Source organism: Bidens hawaiensis, unplaced genomic scaffold (genome assembly GCF_021521415.1).
Source record: "Bidens hawaiensis isolate Kalapana, Puna unplaced genomic scaffold, B.hawaiensis_p1.1 tig00021268_1, whole genome shotgun sequence".
NCBI lineage: Eukaryota > Viridiplantae > Streptophyta > Magnoliopsida > Asterales > Asteraceae > Bidens > Bidens hawaiensis.
Window position 1 is genome coordinate 294,120 of NW_027493292.1, and position 21,297 is coordinate 315,416.

At 37.9% G+C, this 21,297-nt stretch overlaps 2 protein-coding genes across 2 annotated transcripts; one reads left to right on the plus strand and one right to left on the minus strand.

The window, feature by feature from the left end:
- Positions 1–3,225: 3,225 nt before the first annotated feature.
- LOC143563094 (transcription factor GTE10-like) lies at positions 3,226–8,192 on the plus strand. Its single transcript, XM_077050719.1, has 10 exons — positions 3,226–4,347; positions 4,420–4,468; positions 4,523–4,678; positions 5,066–5,121; positions 5,998–6,058; positions 6,519–6,599; positions 6,672–6,784; positions 7,305–7,371; positions 7,494–7,624; positions 7,801–8,192. Exons 1-10 carry the CDS (start codon positions 3,226–3,228, stop codon positions 8,035–8,037), a joined length of 2,073 nt encoding a protein of 690 aa, XP_076906834.1. The 3' UTR covers positions 8,038–8,192.
- A 1,151-nt stretch (positions 8,193–9,343) lies between these two features.
- LOC143563095 (uncharacterized) lies at positions 9,344–20,546 on the minus strand. The gene is made up of 8 exons (XM_077050720.1): positions 20,013–20,546; positions 18,930–19,100; positions 12,328–12,426; positions 12,127–12,228; positions 11,943–12,041; positions 11,679–11,792; positions 10,369–10,641; positions 9,344–9,659 (listed from the first exon to the last, which is right to left on the minus strand). Exons 1-8 carry the CDS (start codon positions 20,544–20,546, stop codon positions 9,417–9,419), a joined length of 1,635 nt encoding a protein of 544 aa, XP_076906835.1. The 3' UTR covers positions 9,344–9,416.
- Between the last annotated feature and the right edge of the window lie 751 nt (positions 20,547–21,297).

The following is a 21,297-nucleotide window of genomic DNA, read 5'->3' on the forward strand; positions in this document are numbered from 1 at the left end:
ATCAAATTATGTATTTAATCGGGTTTAAATACGTTATCAATATTAATCATATTATATTTTCAGTAACATTAAAATTAAAAGAATTATAATGAGAATGCTAATTTGAATTTTGAATACAAGATTGAAATTAATAACCAGTATTTTTTAGCCAATAACCTATGGTTGTTTATATTCTACCAAAAATTCACAAACGATTGTTATCAATTTTCAATAACACTGACAAATGTTAATGGTCAAAATAAAGTTTCAAATAAGTTTGTTGATAAATGGATAAAATTTCATGTTTAAATATGTTATCAATATTAAGCATAAATTAAGCCACAAACCATTGTAAATTAAGTAACACTTTAAAGAAAATTACAATGACTATCTTAATTTGAAATTTAAATAAAAATTTCAAATCATTAATTTGTAACTTAAAAGTGAATTTCATAATTAACTTGAAAAATAAATTATGTGAAAAGAAAATTAAAAAGAAGCATTCAGACACATGTTAACAACTGATAGAAATTTTCTATAAAATTCACATATGCTAACAGTCAAAACAAAGTTTTAAGATATAAAAAAACATTGATTTACATGAATTGTGTAAGCTATATAAATAAATAAATAATCATAAGTTAATAACTAATACACATTTGTCATGACCAAAACAAAATCATTCATATAACAAAGTCATTTTACACCAAATACTTCTTCCAGGCAATTAGCTAATCTACTTAGTTGGAACACCAGAAGCTGAAATGAATAAAATTCAATTAATGTTATATAATATTTTTATAATATATGTGCTAAATTAAGAAATGAAAACACATATTTTGGTTCAATAAGAATTACCAATTGACATAACTGGAATATTGAAGAGATAATTCCGATGACCACCTACATCAACTATATTTAAGAGAACTAGATGGGTGCCCGCGCCATGCAGCGGAAAAGTAGACCTTAGTAATCATGTAATAAGTTTATGAGTGTTTATTGTTTGGTTTTAAACCGTAAAATCATTCAAACCAGTCTTCTGTTTGATTTCACAGGTATTTTTTTTCCTTTAACTTTTGGCCGATTGTTTTCCGTTTTCAAATGTTATGTTTTGGTATTCGACGACAAAAAACCGTTACTGCCGGCTTGGCTCAAGGTTTAATTTAAAACCATCAAAACCATACCGCAAACACCCTTGCATACGTAAAATATTATTTTTTAACTGAAAAAAAAACTATAACAATATCATACTCAAATTAAAGATAAAAATATGCTCGCTTTTATAGTGTAATTTACAAAAAATTAAAGTATGAAAAAGTTATTAATGTTTAAAACTCATGGGGGTAATTGGGTTAAAAGTGAAAATAAAAAAAATATAGGTAAAAGATTAAGGGTCATTATTGTAAATATTCTTTAAATTTACATTTGTTAATTATAGATGAGAGGGCAATATTGTAAATATATTAAATAAAATTCAATAACACCTGAGTTTTAACGTGACAATGATTCTTTTACCCTCATTCAAGTTTGTATCATGTGCAATATTTGCTTGTAAACCCCTTAATGTGAAACGTCTTAATTTGTGGTTTTCTCCTATGCTATATTATATATAGTATAGATAATTGTAATCACCACCTAAATTAACAATTCATTGTTGAGAAGATGGAGCAATTACAAAAATTTCAACATGTCAATTTAACATTGGATTTTAATGTAGAACCTAAATAGATTATACGAACATCAAATTAAGCAACGGTGTAAAAAAAATTTTAAAAACTCAAACAGAAGCAAAAGATATAGTACTTTAATCCATAATCGAACATTGAACAATAATCAATAATACATGAGAATTGAACATTAGCGTAGAAGAAATATTATACCAGTAATAGGGAGATAACCGAAGGGAGAATTGCCTAAACTGCAAGAGAGAGAGAGAGAGAGAGAGAGAGAGAGAGAGAGGAAAACAAAAATGTTTGTTAGGGTTTTTAATGTTAAGGTTTATATAATTAGTTTTTAATGTTAAGGTTTAAATATTTATTGGTTGATTAAAATTAAAATCGGTTACCAAAACTTGTGAAAGGAAAGTTGTTATGGTAACTTATTAGATTAAAATTAAATGGCTAATATGTGAAAATTAGATTTATGGAAAGTTGATTACATGGAAGACTATATGGACAAGCTAGGTGAATGACATGTGTACAAAACTGTGGTGCTTTAATAGGTTAGTAAGATCTTTGATAACAGTAAAAAAAATTATAAGTTAATTTCATATCTATCTAAGAACATCAACAAATAACTTATGCCTCACGTATGAAAAGTAGTGCTTTTTTGGCTATACGCTTTCCACTCTACATCTCGACTTGGGATCTTATCTCTTTGGTACCAGTTGTCTTGGTGCACATAACAAGTTTTAAGACCAAGTTTTCCGGGAATCAACATAAAGATACAAGCAAAGTATAATTAATATTTAATTTATGCTCCAGCTTGAAGTGAAGTATTAGATTGTAAATAGTTAAGACACATCGTATGGTAATAGACTCTACATCTTTACGTCAGTTGAATTGAAACCAAACAAAATAGCGAGTAACAAGTTAACAAAATACAACAACACAAGAAAAAAAAGTAAAATAAAATACAAGACAAAATAAAAGAAAACAACATACCATTGGATGAAGTTGTCATCCCTCTCAGTTTGTAGACCGGATATGCTTTTAATTCACGAACATAGTTGACTTTTAACATCTTGTTTTTAAAATGTCATAGTTCTGTGAAAGCTCAACTTGTTTTAATCATTTCAAATTAAATCAATTTTTCTTTTACTAAACTAATAATAAAAGTATTACAACGAAATGAAGAAGAGATAAATTAATATGCTTTTAGTATAATTATAAAGATGAGTACGATGGATGGGCTAACAACCCACTTTAAATAAATGTGAAATCTTTTACAATCCTCTTCTTTAAATGAAAAAAAGCATTATCCAAAAATAAAATAAACTTATAAACCGCCATTCATTCCCTCTTCAAATAAAACCGGGCCACTACCCATTCAGCCATTCACAATATCTCTAGGGTTTTTAGGGTTTACATTACCCTCTTTCAATCCATTCTACAGTTCCGTTTTCAATCCAATTTTGAACCCCTCACTGTTCAATTCTCTTATTCCGATTCAATTTAGGGTTAGGGTTTGAATTCGTCGATTCAATTGCTGCCAATTAGGGTTCTTGATACTGTTTTATGAGATATTATGGCACCTGCTTTTCCTCTGGACTCTCAGAGGGTGTCCAACAAGTTTTCCCAGAAAAAGATTACTCAGATGAAGGCTAAAACTAGGAACAAGCTTCTTTCAAACCCTCGATCTTTAGCCGTTGACTCCGAAGGCTACGCCAGTTCCAGCCGCGGTTCCGGTGATTCTTGCAAGCCAAGAAACAAGTCGGTTAGTTTGAATTCCGATTCTTTTGGGGTTCCGACGCAGGTTTATTGGTTATCGAAGCTGTCTAGTTTAGAACGGAAACAGTTGGGATCGAGATTGAAGCGTGAGCTTGAACGGGTCAGAGCGTTTTCGAAGAAACATGTCCTTGATGTTTCGCAGTCGGTAAAGAAACGGGCTTTACCACCCGGGGCGAATGGGAAGGCGGGGTTACCTCCTCCGGTTACTGGGAATGCCATGTTGATGAAACAATGTGACGCGCTGTTGAGCCGTTTGATCGGTCATACGCATGGGAGGGTGTTTAGTGAGCTTGTTGATGTGGTGAAGTATAACATTCCGGATTATCATACGGTGATCAAGCACCCTATGGATTTGGGGACGGTTAAGACGAAGCTGAATTCGGGGAAGTATGTGGATCCGTGTGGGTTTGCAGCTGATGTTAGGTTGACGTTTTCAAATGCGATGACTTACAATCCGCATGGAAACCATGTGCACGCAATGGCTGAAATATTGAGCAAGTTTTTTGAGGTTAGATGGAAAGTAATTGAGAAGAAACTGTCAGTTGTTACGGAATCTTTGGTTCCTTTGAGACGGAACGTTATAGAAACTGAACCTACTGCTTTTATGCCTCCTTTAAAGAAGAAAACGATTACATCTTTTGGGAATGAAAAGCAAGAACCTGTGAAGAAGATTATGTCGGGTGCTGAAAAGCACAAACTGAGCTGTGATTTGGAGGCCTCGCTGTCTGATTTACCCGAAACCATTATTGATTTTCTTAAACATAACAGCTCGAATGGGAATGCAACAATGGATGATGAGGTCGAGATTGATATTGATGCTTTAAGTAATGAAACATTATTCAAGTTGAGGAAGCTTCTAGATGATTTTTTGGTTAATAAGCAGAAAAATATGATACAAGCTGAAACTTGTGAAGTTGAGGTACAAATTTATCGTCAATAGGCGATATTCGATTGCATAATGATTTTTGTTTAATTTTACGTGTTGTTGCAGATTCGTAACGAGTCGGGACCTAGCAATTCATCCATGCAAGCAGTCAAAGGTTGTATTACATGATTTTTTAGTATTTGGTAGTTGGTTTCTCATTTGGTGTTAGTTTCAGTTGATGTGAATGAAGATGTGGATATTGGTGGAGATGAGCTGCCTGTAACAAGCTTTCCACCAATAGAGATTGAGAAAGATACAGCTGCTAAGAACAGTAACTGCAGTAGTTCAAGTAGCTCCAGTAGCGATTCTGGATCATCATCTAGTGGTTTGTGTTACTTTTAGCTTTTTATAGTTTGTATTTTTGAATCTTTAATGGGTTGCTTTCTTATTGTCTTTATGCTGTTAAATTTTGAAATTTTCACTGTGTATGGTTAGCTTTTGAGATCTTTTCTCACGTTTAACCTGTCTTGTTGATCATGAACTTACCACAGTTTCAATGGCTTCTTCTTTCTTGGCTTTTTCTTTATTTTTATTATTGATTTTAGTTTTATTTTGATATAAAGTTAGTATTACTTAGCGATATATGCATCACTAGGGATTTTTATATCTTTTTTACATTTGTGATGTTGCTTTTAAGTATTATTATTTTGTAGGATATTTGATTCTGCTCTGAAAGAAGTTTTTATTTCTTTGCATGTTATTACTGAATCAGATTCAGACAGCGAATCAGATGATGCAAATATTTCAGCCATTGTGAACAACATTAAGGTAGTGTTTGGTATGCGGTATTCTACTTTCACACACACACTCAATATATATATATATATTGTGTGTGTGTGTGTGTGCATATACATATTGTATGTGTGTCTATATTCGTCTATACATGAGTGTTCATGGTGATTTTATTTGAGATTTTTTTCGTTAAATTGATATGAAAAACTACTTATGAGAATATCTAAAAATAGAAGCATTTTAGAAAATGATAAATCTGGAAATGAGTATGGGTTGAAACCGGCCATTCTAAAAAACATAAAGTTATTTCTGTTGAAAGAAATAAAAACATATGTAAAAGAACATGGTTGTGTCAACTCCACCGGCAAAACCCTCGTTCACATCGTGCTTCTCTGGATAGAGCGTGATGTGAACGAAAGGGGTTGAGGCGGCATGACTGTCTTCTTCTGTTGCTTATGGTGTCTATTTTTTTTTTCAAAATAACACTATTCAACCACCTTTTTTATTATTGCCTGTGTCCTTTATAAATTTTTAAATGTAGTTTATAAATTTGTCTTAAACTTGAGCAGCCACATCTTGTGTTCTAACCTTTTCCCATAGCCCATTCTAACCCGATTATATATGAGTTGTTTTAATTCAGCCCAGAATAACCCAGCTACAACGTAATTTTACGACTGTCTTTTTTTATTAGAGACAGATTTTGGATAATTTTGTCTATTAATTTATTGAATAATCTGATTTGCCTTATGTGATTATCGTCAAACTATTACAATTTCAACAGAAGCACATATAAACGCTTATCTTCTGCAATCTTGATTTAATTCACCCTTTCATCTGAATTTGATTATGTAACCTTCAAAACTCGCATCCAATTAACCCTTATGTGCTTACATGCTGTTCTATTACGTATAGGACACATTGGACTCTGATGTTAATCCAGAGCAAACATCGGCTGTTCCCCGTGATGCAGAAGGTGAATATTGCGTTATTCTACACAAAAACTACTTTATTCTTTATTTTGTTATGTATACTAAAGGTGGCATTGTAATGTTATGACTAAAAGATCTATCAATCTAGTGTTTAAAAGATTGGATTTTGCTATTCCAAAAGGTCTTGCGGCGAAGCTTGTTGCCCGTTGGCCTTCTGTTTTGTTGTAAACACTATTTTTTTTATATAATTAAAGAAGTTGGATATATTTTGAGCCGTTTATTAAAAATATGTCGATTTTTGTTGTGTTTTATGTCACACAGGTTAAACTTGTCATATTTGAAAAATGGGCTAATACAGCTTGCTAAACTTTTTTTTTTGATTAGATTATTTTTGTAGTAATGTTGTTATGTGTAGTCATAGGTAACACGTTTGTAATTTATAAAAAGTAAAAGATGAAAGTTTTTATTTGATATTCTTTTTAAGGTTATATATGTTTTTTACAGATTCTGTAAAACGAGTGGGCCAAGTTGATCAGAAATCTGAATCAGTCTCTATTTCTTGTGAAGTTGATGGATGTCAAGAGGGTAAGCAAATTAATTATGAATATTGCTGTCATAATAATAATAGTAATAATAATAATAAAATCATTATTGTAGGTATGGGTGCCCCAAATGAGAGGCGAGTGTCTCCTGATAGGCTTTATCGTTCAGCTTTATTGAGAGACCGTTATGCTGACCTCATATCCAAAGCTGAGAATATCACTGGAAAGGTATAAGTGAGCCCCCAACTCCATGTTAATGGTGCATGATTATGTCTAAAGGGTGGCAAGATGCACGATTATGTAATGGTCAAAAGGCAAAACAAAGTCATATTGAAACGGTTTTGTGCCATTTTTAATATTGGTTACAAAACTTAATAGGGCAATTTCAAATATATTTTTCTGATATGTGTCCTACGTTTTGTATCAATACATTTGCCGATCTCAACCGCTCAACGTTATAACTGAAGTTAGTTATGCCACTTGGTTTCACTGATTAAATGAAGGGTATTATGGGCCTGATATAATTTTACAATACTATTTGTTTATTCAGTGAAATAGTCTATTATAAGCAATTGATTTATATTTACCAAAGATCGGCTAAATAGGATATCTTTCAGTGTTTTCAAAGGGTAATATGATATTATTACTTTTGACATTTTGACTCGTCTGTAATAAATTACAAAGCCAGATCCACCTATTTATTTGTAACTGGGTTTAAATTGGAATTACTGAATACGTAAATTTTCAGGTTGACCAGCAAGATAGGGAGAGGTTGAGGCTTGAGAAGGAGGAGCTAGAAAGGCGAAGAAAAGAAGGTTTTTTAACACACTGTTTATATTACATATTAATATCAAACAAAGCAAATTCCACTTGGGAAGGATCCTTCATACATTATGGGGTATTTTTTTAAAATTGAAATAACGGTTTATTTATACAGAAAAAGGTCGACTGCAAGCAGAAGCAAAGGCTGCAGAAGAAGCAAACCGAAAAGCAGTGTTAGAAGCAGCTGCTGAAGCCAAAAGAAAACGGGAACTCGAGAGGGAAGCAGCACGCCAAGCTCTACAAAAGGTACACACACATTAGGGCTAATTGTACACACATGAGCCTGAACAATCTCGTGTTCCACTGAATTTGAAATCTAAAGTTTTATTAAGTTGGTTACTTGTTTATTAGAATTGCTCTTTTTGTATGGGATGGGGGGTTTAGTATTAACACTTTTACTTGCGGTTTTTTTTTATTGTTAGATGGAAAAGAATGTTGAAATAAATGACAGTTCTCGGTTTCTTGAAGATCTAGAAATGCTTAGCGTAGCCCCCACCGACCCTTTAATAGACGAGAACAGTGTGGATGGTTACCAAGATCCTTTAGGGAGCTTTGACATGAACCGAAAAGGGAATCCGTTGGAGCGACTTGGATTATACATGAAGAATGATGACGAAGATGAAGAAGATGGTGACTCCGAGGAAGGCGAGTTCGATTGAATGCTTTTAGATGAAAGGAGGATAGTTTGGGTATTACATTTATTGGTAGTAGGTAGGTTAAAAAAAGTGCAAATTTTGAGTGAGGAAGTGCACTTGTAAAAATTACAAGATGCTCAGTTGGAGGCTATAGTTTTGGAAACACATTGATGAACTTTTAAAGATTTTTGAATGACAAATTTTGAAAAGAAAGAAGGAAGAAATGGTGTGTTAGTGTTTTGTTGTCTTAATGCTTGATAAAGGCTAGTGTTTTCTAACCAACTAAACTTGATTTTAGAATTCCTTAAGGTCCTATGACATTTTGCAGAATTGGAGAACATTTGGTGAGTTTTTGAATCATGTGACATTTTTCTATTTGAAGGTCAATTTTTGACTGCTTCTTATTAGTCATTTAGAAGTTGTTTCTTTATGACTTTTGTTAATCTTTGAGAGATAATGCTCATTATTACTTTGCTTTTTAAAACATGTGATATATCACATGGGTTATACATATTTAAGTTCTGACATCTTTTGTCGACTCTTGACAATTCTTTTAAAAATTGTCTTTTTGATATTTTATTGTTCTTTGGTCAACAAGGTTATATTGTCTGAATAAAAAGTTTATGTGGTTTGACACGGTGGCCTCGTATGTCTGGGGGGAGGGGGGGTTTCTTCCTTTTGCTTTTGTGTGTATGATTAGTCCTATGTTTCTAAACAAGTATTTTGATCATTTGAAATATGCAAACAGAATCTTTAACTGCCAAACTTTTTAGTAAAGAGTAATAGCAACTTTATATTTTATAACTTACTATTCATTGATCTCTAAACTTGTTACGAGTGTATAACAAAAATATAATAATAAAATAAATGTTTTGAGTAAGATGAAGATAGAAATAAATAATGGGACGTGAGAGGTTTTTAAAAAATAAATAAAATTTAAAGAAAAATATGTTTATTAGTTAAATTATATAGAGAGAGAGATGAAAACATGATGTAACTACTCTTAGTATTGACCAAAACTTTAACCACATACGCCAAAAACGCATCTATTACTCCTGAATTTCAATAGAAGTATTTTACTAATTTTACACAAACCGAACAAGATCTTTAATTGTAAACTTTAATAGAAGTTAGTGTTAACCAAAACAACGTACACCAAAAATGCATATTTATAAACTTTGACCCCAAATGTGCAACTACCGTCAAACCATAAAACCATTACAAGCGTACCCGATCTTTCTCATAGTAAGCTATTGGTAGGGTCTTGAAAAATAGGATGGAGAAACATTTCCTCAAACCATTAACCAACTCAGTAAAATAAAGCTACAAAGAAACGAAATCGAGCCGATAACGAAAAACCCCTAAGGCCCAGCATACAATAAGTCAATCAGGGACTAAACATGTCAGCAAGGTTTCAGAAGGGGGCAACAAACCAATAGACCACCAGACCTAATTACACTTCTTTCCCTCCAACTATCCAATAATAGCTCTTCAGTCCTCTCGAGTTCTAAATACTTAGCCATGTCGAATCCCGGGCTTCTATTTTCTTTAAATTTATTTCCTTTTACATTTGTTGAATTTGCAGATGCATATTCAGGGTTCCAACTTCCATGGCTACTGCCATGCTCTCGGATCAATTCCAAATCCTACACGCAAATCATAAATATCGAATTTAACATCACACATTCATGGGTTTGAGTTTAGTCCCGGTTTTGGGTTGAACCCACAAACACGTTTGGCTAAACAAGCTGGGTTCGGTTGACCAGGCAGGTTTGCGGGTTGACCTGTTTATTTCAAAAAATGTTTAATGCCATTACTTTAAATCATCTCCATCTACATAAAAAACACATTTTTCTCTAAACTTTGTTTATTTATTTAAAAACCTCACACATTTGATTCTCCATATCTATCATTATCTTACTCACAAAACACTTATTTGTCTTGGGTTTTCTCGATTTTATTGTAAATTTGTACTTTTAAAGTATTAATATAAAAAAAAGCTAATAAATACAACTTCATGTTCATGTCAATCAACTAATATTTGTGTCGTGCTCTGGTTCATGCGTCACAAAATTTTCAAGTTCGTGTCACTCAACCCGCCAACCTACGAACACGACCCGCTTAACAATCCCGTGTGGCAATTTGACCCAATTTATTGAATGGGCAGAATTCGAGTTATGTAAACATAAAATGACCTAAATCACTTTTTCACTAAATTAAATTATTAATAAAAAATACATTGTGATCTAATTTGATAACTATAATTGTTCATTAAACGAACTGACCTATTCATTTTTTTCAAATATCATTTGAAGTTCTCCATAAAGACAGAAAATAAGGGCAATAAACAAGTACCTTTGACGGGTCCCACAATTTCGGTTTTGGAGTTGTAGGATTGTTAGCACCATCATTGTCATCCCATTTTAACCAAGGTAGATTAACACCTTCCATTTCAACAGGGACACTATTTTGTTTAGTTGCACTTCCAACTAAAGTCGAACTCGTGTCACTTCTTTCCCCATCAAAAGAAGAAAAATCTGTATCTTCAACGTTTGATATAAAATCTTCAAAATACTTTTCAGCTTCTTCGTCTAATCGCTTAGACATTCGGTTCCTATCGTTGCTCCTCTGAAAATTATAGACAATCATCATTTAAAGGGTTACACCTATAATGTGGCAGTTTCACGCAGTCAGTAATGGGTCAAAACGTGTAGTTTGGGCCAAGCCCAAACACACTTTGACCATTTTTAGAACTTTAACTATAAATATTGCACTAAATATGACTGCAAAAACTATATTGTTAAACATAAATGTTTAAATTTTCAGAAAAAGCTGATTAAGAAGGGATATGTGCATTTAAATAAACTTCCAACGAGTTTGAGCCCGTTTGACTAGGTTGACAGGTTTAACCGTTCAGCCCATTCAACCCTTTCATTTTTAGTTAAATCACTTAAGACATAACCTGTAGGCCTGTAAACGAGCCGTACAAACACAAACGGGGAATGTTCATGCTCGTTTGTTTAACTTTACCGAACAGACAATCAAACATGGACAACTAAATAAAAGGGGTTTTCTTGTTTGTGTTTGTTAAGAAAATGAATGTGTCATGTTTGCTTGTTAAAAGTATAAATGAACGGCTCACATACGTAAACGGACGAACATAACTGAACATAGATGAGCGCACATAACTGAGCGAACACCAATTAAAAGTATATGTGATTATCAATCTGTTGGGCCTAAAAAGTCAGTAAAACCAGGCTAATTTTGTAATGTCAGATACTTTAATTTCAATAAAACGACACTAAATTGTAATGAACCTAAAAATTATAAATAAAATGCATAAACGAATGAACTTAAACGATCCTAAACTAAGGGACATAAATGAACGTAAACGAACGTTCACAGACATAAACAAACGAGCAACACATGTGTTTATGTTCGTTCGTTTATTAAATAAACAAACATAAACAAACTTCCTGTCAAACAGTTCATCAAACTTTGTTCATTTACACGCTTAATAACCTATTCAACCCTTCTCATTTTTAGTTAGATCACTTAAGACATAACCGCTTCGTTTGAGATAAAACATAAACTACATCTACCCTCGTTTAAACAAACCAACATGAATTCCACCTGTACTAGATTAAAGGTTTATGGAGCCAAACCTTTCGGGTGTACGAGACTGTTTGTGATTTAACATTACTTCTCAACTTGGGAACCACCTCCCGAACAATCTTGTATTCATCCCGAGCCTGTTGCTCCTCGAGTGCCCTCTCGGTCTTTAATTCAAAAAATATTAATATGCAAAGCCAAGAAATTATCATAAAACGGTAACATAATGAATCAAGATTTTAAAAAGATTAAATTTATAAAAAATGTATCCAACTAATAAAGACGGAAATATCTAAATAACATGATTACATCCTCACCTGGTTTAACTGTGTTGTATGGTTATTTCTTGTAGCGTCTGATTTGTTTAAATACAATCTATCATGGACCGATAATGCAGAAGGCTTTCTTCCCATTGTCTGGATTAATTATTTGAAAATTTCAGTAGTCAGAAAATATATAAAAGTTATATAAAGCATTATAATTTTAAAAATAGTATTAGACCTGTTCACGTTCCATCATTAATTCATTGACGGCAGATCTAACCTCTTTTCTCATTGCTTCATAAATTTCATTGTTAGTATCATCCCCGGTAGGGTGTTCCATCTACAACATAAGATTGCAGTAAACATGCAGAAATAAGCACGTTTAGAAATCATTAAGTAATACCCTACAAGCAGTTATAGTTTAGGGGGAGAAACAAACCTTTCTTTGTGCATACACAGCTCGAATAGTCTTCTCGGTTTCATTTCTTCCATAACGAGCATCTCTTAAATCATCATCAGTAAATGCTGATGAGTGGCTCTGAAAGTGATTGTGATATTGAATAATCAGAATGATTAGTTGTAAACTTATAGTGTTTGGATGTGCTTCTGCCATTTTAAAGCTGTGATTATCAAGTAACCGAGTGTTTAATTGCTATAAGAATTCTGATTATTTACCAAAAGTTACATTGTTGTCGAAAAAATTAGATGGTTTGTGAAATAGAATAAAGTTCTTTCAACATAGGTTGTGGAATGGACTAAAATTCTTTCAATTTAGTATGAAACCGATCATATGACACTTCAATGTAGGAGACTACATATTGCGTAACAACGAGGCTTCAAACCAAGAGCGCCCAGGAAAACTGGCACCGGTCTGGGAAGGACCGTACATTATCAAAGAAGTTTTGGGAAAGGGCGCATACCGGCTCGAAAGGCTCGATGGCACTCCCATCCCAAGAACGTGGAACGGAGCTCAATTACGCAAATGTTACATGTAGATCAATTCCAAACTTGTAAAGAAAAGGCCTAGAGCCACTTCTAATGGAAATGATTCTCCTTTATCACATTGTGTTGATAGCCTTACCTTTATACTTATGAACTTCCCACACTGATGCCGGTATTCACCGCATAAATATGGGAAGAAGTAAGTCGTTGCGTGTGGAAGGCGGCAAAACCCACATAAACACATAAAACGGTAAAAATTTCTAAGGAAAAGATAAGGAAAACTTTCACGCAGGTCAGTTATAGGTGAAGTTTGGTCATCCCACTAAATGAAAGTGACGGTCCTACCCGCACAATCATGATAGAGGAAACTAAACATTAACCTATTGACAACCGCGCGTCGAAAGGTTAACTTATTCAAAATACTTAGAAAACTTCTAAGGAAAAGATGAGGAAAACCTCCACGCAGGTCAGATATAGGTAAAGTTTAGCCATCCTACTAAGTGAAAGTGACGGTCTTACCCGCACAATCACGAAAGAGGAAGCAAAACTTTAACTTATTATTTGCCACGTTGAAAAGTTAACTTATCCAAGTACTCAAGAAATTGCTAAGTTAAACCAAAATATGCGTGAAATAAACAAGGCAAGGCATTAACAAATAATCTTTATTCCATCAAAATTCAAATATTACAAGAATTGCTGGGTACATACCCGCATACAAGATTAGAAATCTATACAAACATCAAAATCTACTCTAACGGTGGAAAGGGATCTAAAGGATCAAGCTTCAGAACCACTCCCACTTGGACCCGCACCATCAGTAGAGTGTGGTGGTTCAAGGAAGGCCTTGAGGATAGCTAGCCCATCATCAGCAGCACTAATCTCGTTCACCTTCTCCACCACCGGATGCGGGAAGGCAGCATACTGATTCACTGCTTGGTTATAAGCAGCTTCAGTATCCACATCGTAAAGAGGGAAGTTGGAAGGCGGGATGCCTTGTTCAACAAACCCTAGACCAAGCAGGAAGCCAGCCTTTTCTCCATCCTCATGAGAAGCGTTGAGGGCTGCGCTCATCGCATCGTCATATAATGTGTTCGTAAAGACCCGATGCACAACCTACAAAACAGAAGTATATCAAAAACTCTTCTAAGTATAAGGAAAAGCGTAAACAAATTGTAAAACTGCGCATACCTGAGACAACGCTTCTCGAAGAAGCCATTCCTTGATAACCAGAGCCTCCTGGAGGGCAGCTTGAGCTTCATTACGGGCGCGTTCGGCTTCGTTCTTTGTAAGGTTGGCAAGCAACACATCTTTAGCCGCAGCCTCTTCGACGCCCTTTAGCTTACGCTCAGTGTGGTCAAGCACCCCCCTCTGGTCCAAGATCTCTTGGAGCTTCTTGGCATCTTCCATGGCCAAGGCATCATGAGCCTGCTGGAGCCTCTCTAATTTGGCTTTAAGTTCCTCATTCTCAATGCGTAGAGGCTCAGCAACAGCTTCAGCCTTGGTGGCCCTCTCGGTTGCGTTCCGTGCAGTTTCCTTGGCCAGCCGAAGCTGTTCATTAACAGCTTGGGCAGCCTTGGAACGGGCCTCGAGCCGGGCCTGAACTTCAACCTCGAGGGCCTTGAAGGCCTTCTCCTTTTCCGCAGCAACGACGGCAAGCTTCGCATTCTCCTCCCGGATAGCCCGCGCCTGAGCCACTTCCAGGCTGCGCGCCGTCTTTAACTTGTCATTTTCACGACAAAGTAGCTCGAGGCGCTGCTGCATCCGGGCAAGGAGGATTCGGAGCTCGTTGGACAGCCTACCCTCCTGGTAGCTGGCCATGGCCTCCCCCAGCGCCCCGCTTGGGGCAGCGTGGCGCGCCCATTCGACGCACTCCTCAGCAGTCCGGAGGGTCGTTCCCTGGCGGATATTCCACCGAGGAGCGTACACCTCGTTGGAATCACGAACTGCAATAAAACAACAAACAGTTAGCAAAAGAAATGATAAAAGGGATACAGGCCAAAATAACCCTACGCACCTGTAGGGTCGACAACAGGCCGATAGCCACCAAACCCATCACCTGAACCTAAGGGATATCCATCCAAAAGGTCAAGAAGACGGGAAGGAGGCAAGGATTTGCTAGACGCCCCAACCCCGAACGTACCTGAAAGACCGGCCATAGTCGTCGGCGCTGGAGGAGGCATGGTGGAGACTGCCGCGGTGGAAACCAACAGAGGTGAACTCACCGGAGGTGAACTCACAACCGTGGCCGCGGCTGCGGAAGAATCCACAGAAAAACTCACCGCCGGCTCAGTGAAGGAGTCAGTGAATATGGCACTGACAGCCGGCGGAGACGTCGTCACAGTAGGAACAGTTGCCTCAACCGAACCAACACTTGAAGCAGGCGCAGCCGCCTGGGTCATCGCCTCGGGTAGGTTGACCAAACCTACCGTCATGGGTCCAGAGGTGCTCCTCCCCGCTCCACCCTGGAATGCAGTAGCATCCACGCCTGCAAGAAGACAAGATATATAAGTAATGACGGAAAGATATGAAGTTAAAGTTAAGTTTACACTTACGAGTCCTTTTGAGCTTGAAGGTGCGAACAGGCGGGGACGAACCCGATGGAGCCGGCCTCTTCGTACCGGTCACCGTCGTCGTCCTGGGCTGCTCGGAGGTGACAACCGTCTCAGCCTCCGGAGCAGTGGTCTCACCACCACCTGGGTTCCCCGCCGCCTCTTCACTCTCGGTCTCCGACTCGGACCGGTTCCTCTGTTCGGCTGTGGAGGCAACCTTCGCCTTGTCCTTCCCGCCAGCAGCCTTCCTCTTCCGCGCGAGGAAAGGACCATCTGCGGATTCCTCAGAAGATGACAAGATTAGAGGAATTCCAGCAGAGGTTTGAGCATTCAGAGGGCGAGGGTTAAATAATCTTTTACCTGGCCGCGTGGCGCTCAGTATCTCGTGGCCTAGCGGGTAGGCCTCCACAAACCGATCCGACGTCTGCGCAAGGATTGGCAACTCGTTCTCGTCAAGAGCACGAGTACCCAACCGAGCGGGACCGTCAGCCTCCCGCGGATGCAGGAGCGATTGCACGTCATTCCCCTCTGAAATAAAAAGAAAAACAGTTAGAAGAAACCCCAAAATCAACAAAGAAGACGGAGCATACCGTAAGGGATAAAGTTCAAACCGTATTCAAGTACGATGGGAATCTGTGGCGCCTCCACCCCAGCATCCTTCCACACCCGGCTCATACCGAGCATCACCATCCCGGACTCCGGAAAGCGGTAAACCGGAGTCTGGATCCGGGAAATCTTGGAAAACCATTCCGCCTCCTGGTAGTTGGAAGCGTGAAGGCTGGGGAGTGCTCTCCCGTTTTTGAATGTCATCGCTATGGGGACGACACGGGCAGAGATGTAAAAGAACTCCCGCTTCCAAGACCGAAGACTGCGCTCAGTAGCGCAGATTTTCAAACCCTTGATCCGGGTGACCAGGGTGTACCAGCCTTGGATACACCTCCAGGAGTAGAAGGTCATCAGGCGGTCGACATGGGGCTCCACGCCAAGAATGAGGCACACCCACTCAAAATGGCGGATCTTGGCGATCGCCATTGGGTGTACCTCCGTGTCTATCCAGAACACGGTATACAAACTTCGTCAATGGGAACCTGAGATTCTCATAGACGAAGAAGGCGGCATATACCCCTATTTTGCCCTTGGGGGCATCATACACCGTCTGGTGAGGCTCAGGAAACTCAAGCTCGAACGGCTCTAGCATGAACTTCCTGACGATGTATTGATAAAGCTCGATGGGAAGAGCACACTGGCATTCGCCAGCAGTGCTCTTATCGTCTTTATCAGACGTAGACGTCGGGTTCTCGACGTACACGTCAGACTCCTCGGCGGTAGCTTCTAGATCATGAGTAGACGACATGTTTTGGAGGTAAAGAACGATTTCAGGAGAATGCTCGACAGAAAGTTAGAGTATTCGTCGGAAATCGCTTAGAAGAAGAAGAAAGAAATGAAAGTGTGGATTAACATGAACCCTCTCCCTCTTTATACTCATCGCAATGAATGCGATGAATTTAATGCGGAGGAGAGAGAAGAGCAGGTGCAATGAAACTATGACACGTGGAAAAAGCAAGCTGGCAACAGCTGTTGACAGGACGCGCGCCGTAAAATCCGCACCCACGTGCCCGAAAACTCGCGCCCACGAGCCTGAAAAAGCGTCTGGAATGACCATATACTGTCACGTCGTCATAACTTCCTGCACGTCCTGAAACTGTCAGAAGAAACCGTCGGACACTAACGTCCCTTCAACAGTTTGGACTGTTCTTATCCTTTCACCAACTCTTCGAATTTCAAAGAAATTCAAAAAGATTCAAAGATTCAAAAATAAGAGGGAATATACCCCTTACCTTGGTAACCAAAAAACCGTAGGACAGGTGCGGGTTCAGCGTCAAGGCGAAACCCTTCACATACCTAGCACCTGCAGGGAATTGAAGCCAAGAATACCTTGGAAGTAAAGTAACCATAAGACGAGTGCGGGTACAGTGTCAAGGCGAAACCCTTCACATACTTAGCACTCGCAGGGAATTGAAACCAAGAAGGATCTTCTGGGCCATGCTTGCGGAAAGGGAAATAACATCCCCGCATAGCGGGAACGTTGAGAACTAGATTGTTTGAAGCTCCAAGATGGAATTGGTTGTTTAACATAATTGATCACTATGTTTGAAATTACCAAAACCTCGTGGAGAATCTACACAAGTGAAACTCAAACGCTCCTGACTTGCGAGGAGGCTACACACCTACCCACATCATACCCAAAGACCAAGCAGAAAAGTCGGGAATTTCTGCACGTGACATTAGGGAAACCGCGGGAAGAATCCCCACGGACAACCTTAAAACTAAAAACCCTCTTTCAAAACCCCTTGTTTAAGTCCAAAAGTTCACCTCACTTATTAACAATTCATGAGAAGAACATTGGACTGGGGGGACTTGAAGAGGTAGGTCCCAGCAGAGCCCAGTTGGACCCGCAAGACTCACCTTGAAGAGGGACCTCTGCGCAAGGACCAACTGGTTCCGCAGGACCCACCATGCTCAGAGATGAAGACCTTACGCGCAGTACGCCAGCTGTTCCCGCAGGAAAAGCCTCCCAATGGTGAAGTACTCCGCCTGTTCCCGCAGCTGCGGATACAAGCCATCAGGGAAGGCTACCCGCACTAATAGCAAGGCTACACGCACAAGGCACTAACTCAATAATTCAGTGTCACCTGAAGGAATGAGCAAGGCGGGAATACTCCCGCCCAAATGAGCCAGTCCGTACGCTTCTGGAAGATCTTTTGTACTATACCTACCAAGGTATGGACAAAATAGACAAGATCTGACCAAAGCAGCCCATGAACCAACCACAGGGTGACAGCTCACCGACAACAGTACGAGGAGGAGCACGCTCTAGTACTGTTTGTCACTATTAGCCGCTGCCTACTCACCAACCCTTGTCGTGGCACGCACATAGCCTGCAGTTGGTGGAAAAGGAATAGTACACAGCCGGCGGAAAAGGAACAGTACACACTATCAGCCGCTGCCTACCCACCAACCACTGGCATGGCACGTGCGTAACCCACAGTTGGTAGAACAGGAATATTATACAGCTAGCTGTACCTGCTTGGAAACCTACCTTCGGCTATAAATACTCCAACACCTTGGAACGGTATTATTATCTTGTATCTTACCTTCACTAGCGATTTCTCTCAATATACACTTATATTCAGAGCAATCTAGTCTGATTCTCACGCCGGAGGGTGGTCACAAGGAGGAACCCCCCCCCCCCCCCCCCCCCGTTCTCAGTGACGAGCTCACGGTGTCTGTTTTGCAGGTCATCTGAAGAACATCCATCTTTGCCGGACCTAACCCTCGTGGGAAACATTACTTAACCCCCAGATTATCCATAATCTGCCCGGGGTCACTTAGTGTTTCTTCACACCTATATAAACATAAGCATGCACTGTTTTATCCAAACATTAAAAGCTAATTATTGTGACTTGAAATCACAATAATCAAAGTATCAAACAATTGTAAGAAATATCCTAACAAAGCACCAATTCAAACTTTAGGAAGTGTTGGTTACCGAGTAGCCATCACGTGAGCTCAATTGAGGAGTTTGGCTCATAGACCTAGTGAGCCTTCGATGACTTGAAGCAGTGGGCCTTTGAAAAGAAGCAACCCAACTATTATTGCCATTATTCATGCTCCTGGAATTTGATTGACTAGCAGAACTCCGAGAAAAATCAATATCACTCTGTCAATCACACAAACAATTCGATCAGCTACGAAATAAAAATATGAATCCACTTATCCACCAATCCTAGAAAACCATAAAAAAAATCTAAATTCAAAGTTGGATGCATACAAGATTGTAAGTTTTAGTTGGGACACACCACAACACAGCTAGAAACAAAAAAAAAAGAAAGAAAAAATATATAGTCCAACTTTATAAACTTGTAAAGTATCTCTGTTTGATATAGGCCTGACAATGGGTACAAAGAAACATTGAGGTTTACTGAACTTTCATATAAAAAAGTTAGATTAAAATCGGAAACATAGTTTGCTTAATGCTCTTCCCTAACTATATTATAATTAATGCCAAAGCAGGTTTACATGAATCTGTTTGTCTTCTAATATTTCATGCTTTCGGAACCTAAACAACTCAGAGAGCCTCGGGCTTTCTAAAACCAATATTCCATGATATGATATCACAATGAACAATGAAATACTTTCAAATTTATATGCCTATGTCACTGGTTCTATATTTAGAACATGTTTGGGATTGAGTTTGAAAAATGCTTATTGGATTGTTGGTGTTTTTAAAAAGCCAATAAGTTAAAATGTGTTTGGCAATCACAAAAACTTTTTTATTTTAGCTTTTTGAAATGTTTAAAAAGAAGTTTTCCAAAAGCCCCAAATCTTGGCTTTTTAAAATGGCTTTTTGAAAAAGCCAATAAACCAATAAGTATTTTTCAAACTCAATCCCAAACATGCTCTTAGTCTTCAGTCTTCACAAACAAACTCTTAACTGAAAATCTCTGCTTCTTAGCTAGTCCTTCTATTCATGGCATTTTTCATTTTCATTGAGCCGAAAAACAGTAAGCAAATAGAACTCATTTCAGCTAAATGTCATGTAAAACACAAGAACAACATACAATGATTGTACCTCAGAGTCACTAATCTGATGCCTCGCCACCGAAACCGAGCGCCTCCTCCTTGAATCACCGTTCGCAACAACCCTAGTCAGACCACCAGCATTAGCACCACTACCATTCCCATCGTTCCGCCTAGACACCGACCTCCCACGCCTCTGAGAAGCCGAATTCGCACCAGCAACACCTAAACCAGCACCGTTACTGTTACGATGCCTCGAGACAGACCTCGAACGTGGCTTATCCTCAACCTTCAAGCGATCAAGCCGACTAGTCCTACTACCTACACTCTCATCTTCTAGTTCACTACCGTTATTGGAGAAAAACTCGATAGCGAGGTCATCGAGGCTGATTTCGGGATAATCGGAGCCTCGGGCGATGTTGACGAACCTGCGTGTTGGCGTTTCAGGTGGAATTGGGCGGGAGAATCTGCTTAAGCTTCTAGAACGTCGGTGGTGAGATTTGGAGGATGGTGAGTCGTCGGTGGACGGTGACTGAGTGGTAATTGGAGTTCTTCTGGTGTTGGATTTGAACGCCGATGTAGCCATCGGTGATCAGACAGGGGTTTGGTGGACTTGAAATTGGGGCGGATTATTATATGTGAGGAGGATTTTGTCTCTTATTTTTAAATTTTTGAATTTTATTTTTGGATAGCTGATTCATACTTCCGACAGTGGTTAGTGTAAAAATAGATAGATATATGATAATTTAAAAACAATTATAAAATGATTTTAATAATAATTAAAACTATTGATTACGTTAATAATAATTCATTTTAGCAATGTGATCATACCGTTTTAATTTTCAATTTCATTGTTTAGTGAAAAAGTGAGTTAATATGACCTCAACTGTTTTTTATGTCGTTTCAATATAATTTACAACATTCTCATCATAATAAAAATAAGTCGGTTGATCTTTTGAGCGAAGGAAAAAGGAGAGTGACATAAAACATAAAGATGCATTTTGTTTATTTTACACTCTTAAACATTTATGTCAATTATCATCTATGCTACGTTTAAGTTAGATATTGAATTTTTACTTAACTTTTGGTAAAAAAACCATAATGCAATTATACCATATAAACTATTCGTGTTCTAATAAATATTATTAAAAATTTATGATATATTAGTTAAACTTTTAGTGGAATATTTATTTTAAAATACAAAAACTAAATTAAAAAAGAAAATCGAGGACACAATATTAGAAAAAAGTCGGGGGTGAGTCACATGATACAAAGGAAAGTCACATAAATGGGACATTAATTAGGACCGTTTGTTATGAATTTTGATTATGGGTAGG

What these genes read in the sequence shown, in the direction of transcription:
- LOC143563094 (XM_077050719.1), top strand. Translation starts at nt 3,226, where the DNA reads ATGGCACCTGCTTTTCCTCTGGACTCTCAGAGGGTGTCCAACAAGTTT. An exon ending in TTCTGGATCATCATCTAGTG is followed by an intron (nt 4,679 to 5,065) that starts GTTTGTGTTACT and finishes TTACTGAATCAG; the next exon opens with ATTCAGACAGCGAATCAGAT. An exon ending in AGTTGATGGATGTCAAGAGG is followed by an intron (nt 6,600 to 6,671) that starts GTAAGCAAATTA and finishes TCATTATTGTAG; the next exon opens with GTATGGGTGCCCCAAATGAG.
- LOC143563095 (XM_077050720.1), bottom strand. Translation starts at nt 20,546, where the DNA reads ATGGCTACATCGGCGTTCAAATCCAACACCAGAAGAACTCCAATTACC. An exon ending in CTGTGTATGCACAAAGAAAG is followed by an intron (nt 12,229 to 12,327) that starts GTTTGTTTCTCC and finishes CTTATGTTGTAG; the next exon opens with ATGGAACACCCTACCGGGGA. An exon ending in ATACAACACAGTTAAACCAG is followed by an intron (nt 11,793 to 11,942) that starts GTGAGGATGTAA and finishes TTTGAATTAAAG; the next exon opens with ACCGAGAGGGCACTCGAGGA.